Below are 7,675 nucleotides of genomic sequence, written 5' to 3' on the forward strand. Positions count from 1 at the left end.
AAGAAAAAGACCAACAATAATGTGTATGGGGTGGTGATAATGGGAAGGACAAGGAAATAAGGGGATGAGAAATGCAGGGGGAGACAGTGGTATAGACAGGGTGGCCAGGGAACCCTTCTGAGAAGGGGTTGTACATGACTGTCCTCAGAGCCCAACAGGCACCATTTTTGGGAGCTCAGCTGAGGCACTTGCAAAAGATCAACCCAGCCGAGCTTGTTGACTGTTTACATCTCCTCACAGGTGAACAGAGAGGGTCATAGAGCCCTCACCTGAGTGTCAGTCACTCTGTACCACCTCTGTGGCATGTGTGTATCTCTGCCCTAATTACATGAGGCCTTCAGGAGGGGTTATAGTATATAAACCAAAGAAGAGTAGTGAAGGGGATATTGTGGGGTATCCATCAGAGAAGACTGCTCAGACAGGGGTTTAAAACAATAAAAAGTCTTTATTAGCTAGCCACTGACTACACTGGGTATTTGGGATCCCAGGATAGCCTTGAGCATTTGTCAGGGTGAGCTTTTAAGCACAAAAAGCATGTTCTGGTTTGGCATACTTCAGTTAACAAGAACAGTTAGCCAGAAGCAGAACTACAGAAGCCAAAAAGTACAGTTAGTACATTTAGAGACTTTCCTAAAACTATGGACTTTGGTGGATTAGGCCTTTGTTTTCATTTTGGCAGGTGGTGCTATCTATGTGCTGAGTTTTACAGCCTGGATGGCACTTCCATGGAGTCAGTTGTGCTAAGGTCTGGGGACCTATTACAGGAAAGGCATCATCCCTGCTGGGTAGACTTTCCAGTGTGGCTTTTTGGTGGGAAGTGCCCACAATCTAGTGACTAACCCATCACATATGCTCTGGAAGTAATTCCAATAAACTCATTGGTTCTGGGAGTGAACTTTGGTGGAATCAAATCATTGAGACCTCAGAAGAAGGGGCAGACATAGCTTATATCTTCCCCTGGTAATGAATTTTAACAGCTGAAGGTGACATTTGAGCTAATTCCTGAAGGTATGGAGGGAATCATCTAAAAGGAAAGCTGAAGGAGCCACCAGTGCACACGGATTCTGAGGCAGGGGGATGATATCAAAGAGGGCCTCAAAGACCAAGCAAGGAGGACGCAGTCTGCTCATGGGAGGGACTCAAGCAGGCAGCGGCATTACCGTAACAGGCTCATTTCAGCCTCTGGCTGAGCATAGGGGAAGGTGGGACCGTGCGCAGAAGCAGGGAGATGACCCTTCAACTCATCTGCCCTCCCCCTGTACCTCCCCTCAAACTTACACCTTCCTGCCATCTCTGCCCCTGTGAACTGCCCCCACAACCTCTGCTTTAGGAATAGGGTTCAACACTAACTTTGAACCACTGAACACTCCCCTCCCCACTGGGGACGCTTTAGGCTGTTTCCTCCTCTACAGACTCCAAAAGGGAAAGCGAAAAGGAGGAAGATGCTCAGAGATTGAGTCTCTGGCCCAGTTCTGTCAGCATGAGACTGACTTTCCTAGGGACCAGGATATCCCCAGTGTTCAGATCAAATCCAGGCTGGCAAGCTCTCCTCTCCCCAGCCTGTTTCTTATAAAGAGGGAACATTTATAATACTTTGCAAAGTGGCAGGATGGACACCCACAATGTCACACAATGCCCCCCATTTTCAGCGTGCCCTGCAGCAGTCGGCCACCCCTAAACCTTTCTTCAGGGGAAAGTCAACCAGAGTTGTGCCCCACAGTAAAGACACAGTCACAGGTAGAGGTGGTTCCTGGATACTTGGTGTGCAACTAATTTGAACTGAGATACACTTTGTATGTATAATAAAAGACTATTAAGGAGCACATTAATACCTCCTATAATAAAATATATTTTAGAATTCAAATACATGTATTTTTGCAGCACTAGGGATGGAACCTAGTGCTGAGCAACCATTGGGCTGATAGCCCAGCAAATACATTCATTTTAATGTGTTAATTTTACCTGTGTCTTTTGAAACAGGCCATCAGGAAGGTTTAAATTAGATAAATAAGCTCATACATATACACGCAAAGCAGGCTGTTCTGGAGTTAGGAGGCTCTGTGTCATCTGCACAGGACAAAGCAAAGAGGAAGCCAGGCCAGGCAATTATCCTGTGAACAGTTCATGGGAAGAAATAACTAGGATTTCATTTTGCTGTTGTTTTAGTTTCGGTTTCTTGTTTGTCTTGGGTTTTTTTCCTTTTTATTTCATACATATCAAAAGAAGAAAGGAAAAGATATACTAACATTTTTTGTAGAGTAGAGTAGAGGATACGTGACAGTACACACACCCTCCAGCCAGCCACCCTATGGCCACTTGGGGCAAGGTGTTTGAGAACCAGATTGGCCGACTGGAAGCAAAGCCCTGAACCACACTCCTATTCCCCTTCTGAACACTTTGTAGATATCCTGCATTGTCCAGATGCATCCCTGAGGCACCCAAGGCCCAGCCTGGGCCCAACTTGTCTTTCTGATTTCATCCCAAATACTCAAGGCTCAAAATAGTCACCTGTTGGTTCTCACCCCCTCCCCCTGTTTTTCGAGACAGCTCTGGCTGTCATGGAACTCAATATAGAACAGGCTATTTGGCCCAGCAGGGTTTTGTTTTGTGTTGTGTTGTCTTTTTAAAATAATATTTTTTATTTTATATGCATTGGTGTTTTGCCTGCGTGCATCTCTGTGTGAAGGTGCCAGGTCCCCTGGAATTGGAGATACAGAGTTGTGGGCTACCAAGTGGGTGCTAGGACTTGAACCTGGGTTCACACTCTTATTTGGCCGACCACTCAACAAACGTTTATCAATTGTACTGCACATACAGGCTACGACAGAGTGCTGGCTGCTAAAATGACGGTCCGTCCATCCCTCGTTAGTAAACTGGTGGCTAGCCCTAAACTGGCTGGGGATATAATCTGGGGGATGGGGAAAGTGAAAGCTAACTAAAGCACAATTAAGAAGATGAAAAGCAGTTGTGGATGAACTTATGGGACGCACAGGCCGAATCAGCGAGGTCAAATGGGGCATCTCAGCTGCATCACTGGCAAGACTCAGGCAGAGGAAGCCCTAAGTTCAAAGGGCAGACAGTTTGTAGAACTGAAGGACACTCTGGCTGGAGGGCAAGGACTTCTGGTGCCTTGGAAGGGAAGTGGAACTTATCCAAGAAGTGCTTACTTTTGGACAGCTCCAGCTGTCCTCCTGAAAGGCCTCTCCCTAGCCATGGGGCAGGCTGATCCTGCCACCCCATGCCCACTTGAGGCCTCAAGGAAAAGAAACCAAGGGCTTATTGGAGGAAAGCTCAAGATGGAGCTACCGGAACAAGGTTTGGGGTATCACTGATGTTGGGCTATGGTGCTGAGGCTGGCTTTGAGGCAGAGCTGGATGTTGAGAGGCTAGACTCAAAGATAGAAGTCAAGACTGGGGCTGAGGATACAGTTGGGATTTAGAACTAAAGTCCAGAATCAGCTGGAGTAAGAAACTGGAGCTGTTTCAGACCAGGTGCGAGGCTTCCCGCGGGCTATCGTCCTGCCTCAGCCTCTCAGAGTGCAAAGATTACAGGCCTAGACTGTAATTACCAGCGGGCTTGGCGGTAGGTATTCAGGGAGGGACTAAGGGGAAGGTGGAGTTGGATTTGGGGGAGGTGGGTTGGGGCTCAGACCGGAGCAGAGGGACAGCATTCTTTGTTCCTGCTGACCGAGTCTACATATTGTGTTCCAGAACGAACAGCAGCAGGCAGGAGCCCCTCCCTTCCCGGGAATGTCTCAGCCCCACAGAAGGCGCCAGGCCACGTCAGCCAATTGGCTCTGGCCCTGCCCTGGAAACAGCACCTGTTAATCCCCCCTCCTTCCAGCTCACCTGGATGCAGGTTAGGCAGGTGAAGCGTCTCCCCGGAAACGGAGCTAGAGCACCCCACCTGCTGGGTCCTGCCTGCTCAAATCGGATCCAGCACAGCCAGACTTCTCGTGAGTGCCCCACACCTCCTCACCCACCTTTCCACTGTTTCTACCACTGGGAACCTCCACCCACCTTGGGGTCGACCCCCCAGTAGGCCTGTGCCAGCACCTTCAGACCAGCAAGCCACTGTGCTGGGGGGTGGGGGGTTTGCTGGAACAGACTCCGCCCATTGCCCCTCCCCCACCACTGGTGGGGGCGTGAGCATGTACCACGCCCACTTTGCGTGCTGGGGCAACACCTCCAGTGAACTGAGGGATAGTGGAGTCGGACAGCTCTGTCTATTTGGAGTAAAATCCGGTTCTTAGCTGTGTGGTCCATGTGGTCTCCGGACCTAGGCTTTCTGATTCACCCTGAGTCTCTCTTACTCAAAAAGTATGTTTTGAGTCCCTTTGCCCCATGGGAAATCTGAAAGGAAGGTGTCAGATGACTCCTCCCCTCCTCAAAATAAACTCCTCTGTCCTCCCTTCTCAGATTAGGGCTCTTAAAACGTGAACTGGGGCTTTCCTGTCCCCTCAAGCTCCTCCTGGACTAGTAGCTGGCACCTACAGGATCTGTCTCTCCTGCTGCAGGAAACCCGGCTCCTGGCCGGCAGCGCTAGCTTTATTTTTACCTGGTGTGAGTCATGCTCTCTGTCCTCTAGGGAACAGGTTAAATGAGTAACACTGTTAGATCCCTCCCCGCATTCCCACGGTGGGAAGGACTAGGCTGAGGTTCAAATCCAGAGCCCTCCTTTGCTGCCTTAGAGAACATGTGGAGGGGTATAGCAAGAGGTAAACCACTACGCAGCAATCAGGTCAGTGAGGGAGGGGCAGGCAGGGTTCTGGTCGAGCACTGGATAAAGATCTGTTTAGAGGCAAGAGGCAGCCCCTGAAGGCACGGATTGGCAACAGCAGAGGGAGTTGAGGAGCCCCGGGGTGAGCTGAGGGGTGGTAGTATCGTCTTGAGGAAGCAACACAGGAGGAACAGGTTAGGGTAAGATGGGGAACTTGGGTTGGGCCCTGTTGCATCAGAGATGACTTTGGCCCAGCAGGAAAATCAGCGCTGGAAAGAGAGATTTGGAGCCTGCATCTTTTATTCCAAAACGAAGGTAAAGTGGGATTAGAGGAAGAAGCCTGTGTTAGGGGTCAGAGGCTAACCCACAGAGAAAGGATACAGCCCTCTGAGAGAAAGGTCAGGGTCAGCCTGCTGGTTCCAGAAGGGTTAAGTCACCAGCCTTCCCTCCCCACAACTCCTCCCATCCAGGACCCAGCATTGACAGCTGAGGCCATGTGAGTCTGATCCTGAATGAGGCTTTATCCGACTGTCCTCTGTCCCATCATCCACTGTGGCACCAGCTCCCTCGGACTGGACTGGACAGGACCGTCTGGATGACAGAGACAGCCAGCACTAGAGAGGTCAGGGGCTGGGCAAGGGTATTCCTTGAAGGGGAGGGGGAGCTCTGTGGTGGAGGGAACTCTGCTGGGGCCAGGGGAGGTGCTTTCCCAAGGTGCAATGCTGGGGCTGCAGTTTGTAGGAGCAGGTCCTATGGAGCCTGGGGAAGATTCTCGGGTGTGTGTATGGGGACTTCCCTAAGAGGCCCAGGTGAGGCTGTGAGGGCTGGATGGGTGGGAGGTAACATGTGGTCCTGTTCTGCAGGTGATGGTAGCCATAGCCTGGACAGAGAGGAGGAGACTGGGCCTCTAGCTGCTAACCAGGTGATGGGGACACCCAGGCATGATAGACACCCTCTGAGCCCTGACATTCATCTTCTAACCTGACCCTGCCTGACCAAGCCATGTCCCAACAAGCCTCAGTGGCCAGGGGGCTACCCCCAGATGTGCTGGCAGAGCAGGTGGAGCTATGGTGGTCCCAGCAGCCCCGGCGCTCCTTGCTCTGTTTCTCTGTGGCGGTGGGCCTTGTGGCTGGCTGTGGGGCAGGTGGCGTGGCACTGCTGTCCTCCACCAGCAGCCGCTCTGGTGAATGGCGACTCGCCGTGGGCACTGTGCTCTGCCTGCTGGCCCTAATGGTTCTGGTGAAGCAGTTGCTGAGCTCTGCTGTGCAGGATATGAACTGCATACGCCAGGCCCAGCACGTGGCCTTGCTGCGCAGCGGTGGGGGAGCCGATGCTGTTGTAGTACTGCTCAGTGGCTTTGTGCTGCTAGTCACTGGCCTGACCCTGGCCGGGCTGGCTGCTGCCCCGGCCCCAGCTCGGCCACTGGCTGCCATGCTGTCTGTGGGCATTACCCTGGCTTCCTTGGGCTCAGTCTTGCTGCTGGGTTTGCTGCTGTATCAGGTGGGTGTGGGTGGACACTGCCCCCCGATCTGTGCAGCTGCACCCTCCACCCAAAACAGCCACAGTGCTAACAGCAGCATCTTTAGCATCTCGGGACAGTTGTCCTCTGGCCAGCGTCATGAGACCACCTCCAGCATTGCCAGCCTCATCTGACAGAGATGGAGCCCTTCTTCCCATGACCTGACTCGGTGTCCCCGGAACTTGTGGCCGGCACAGGTTCATGCATGTATGTGTATCCCCCTACCATGGGATTGCACATGGTATGTGTTTAGGAGCACACGTGTACACACACATCCACACCATGAGAAGGTGAGTGATGGATGCCTCCATGTGGCTGAAAATGCTTGTGTCCATGGACTGTCACGCTCTCTGCCTGGTTCTCGGGTCTCTAGGCACATCTGGAATTCCTGAAGACTTGACCTGTGTTTATAAGACCTTACAACTCCAGCCTTGCCCTACGACATCATCAAGGGTCTCCACAAAAGTGATCGTTGCCTACCCAGGAATACCCCCAGTGAATGCTCTTCAGAGAGAGTGACTCTTGGCAAAGCAGAGGGAAATGGCTCTCTGATGAGATGGACCTGGACCGGAAACGCCTTTGAGCTTGTAACCTAGCAGCTGGGGCCTGGGCGAGGTGACTATTATCCTCTCTTGCCTCAGTTCTTAGACCAGTGTTGCCGCTGATTGTTAGGATTAAATGCCGTCCTGAATGAGATGACTGGACTCCTGGCAAACGTGCAATAAAAGGGTGACTACTGTTGTTGTTGTCTTCACCTCACTGTACCACCTCAGAGACCCTCATCCCCCAACACTAATGCCTACTCACTTCAGGCTCTGGTGCCATAGGGTTGTCTTGGCCAGACCTGAGGTTTCTCTTCTCATGAGAGAAGTAGGAAGGTCAAGAGGATTACACAGTAGGTTTCTGGACCCGGAGAAAGTGGGGGAACCTGGTCCTTCACATTTGTTCACTTGCTAATTCAAAGAGAGTTAACTACAGGTATTGGTGACTGTTTCTCTAGAAATGTACCCCCTGCCCTATATAGTCTGCCTTCCATGGATTCCCTGAGGGATGGCTTGGAGAATATGTCTCCCTCCCCTACCTGTGAAATAAGGTCAGCCTGCAATCCATGTGGCCCCTGTACCAGTTAGCCCACATCTGGGCTTCAGGCACACAAGAGGTGTCCGAGCCCTTCTAAGGCAGTAAGTCACTTCCTGCTTGGAGTCACTGTGAAAGGGATCTCCCTTTCTGTGGTATGAGTTTCCAGATAACAAGAACATAGGTTGATACTTTTGCCACTTCCTGATACACAAAGTGCATGTTATGTGAAGACACTGGAGACTTTTCTCCTAAAAGACGAGGATTCAGGAGAAATGTAAAGTGATGCTATAATGCAGCATTTCTCAACCTGTAAGTCAAGACCCATTTGGGGTCAAATGACCTTTTCACAGGGGTCAC

The 7,675-nt window shown here is 51.4% G+C and overlaps 1 protein-coding gene across 9 annotated transcripts; it reads left to right on the forward strand.

Moving 5' to 3' along the window:
* The first annotated feature begins 4,185 nt into the window (after window positions 1-4,185).
* On the forward strand, window positions 4,186-6,979 carry Tmem125 (transmembrane protein 125). Of its 9 annotated transcripts, none has more exons than XM_027399067.2 (5): window positions 4,186-4,319; window positions 4,419-4,562; window positions 4,978-5,034; window positions 5,190-5,341; window positions 5,583-6,979. In XM_027399067.2, exon 5 carries the CDS (start codon window positions 5,722-5,724, stop codon window positions 6,370-6,372), a length of 651 nt encoding a protein of 216 aa, XP_027254868.1. In that variant the 5' UTR covers window positions 4,186-4,319; window positions 4,419-4,562; window positions 4,978-5,034; window positions 5,190-5,341; window positions 5,583-5,721; the 3' UTR covers window positions 6,373-6,979. The 9 variants fall into 9 exon arrangements, 8 of the variants coding, with proteins under 8 accessions (XP_027254868.1, XP_035295560.1, XP_035295561.1 ...); XR_004768173.1 differs by lacking the exon at window positions 4,186-4,319 and having other exon boundaries at window positions 4,363-4,562; window positions 5,583-6,528; window positions 6,612-6,979; XM_035439669.1 differs by lacking the exon at window positions 4,186-4,319 and having other exon boundaries at window positions 4,363-4,562; window positions 4,975-5,034.
* The last annotated feature ends 696 nt before the right edge of the window (window positions 6,980-7,675 follow it).

Source organism: Cricetulus griseus, chromosome 2 (genome assembly GCF_003668045.3).
Source record: "Cricetulus griseus strain 17A/GY chromosome 2, alternate assembly CriGri-PICRH-1.0, whole genome shotgun sequence".
In the NCBI taxonomy this organism is placed as follows: domain Eukaryota; kingdom Metazoa; phylum Chordata; class Mammalia; order Rodentia; family Cricetidae; genus Cricetulus; species Cricetulus griseus.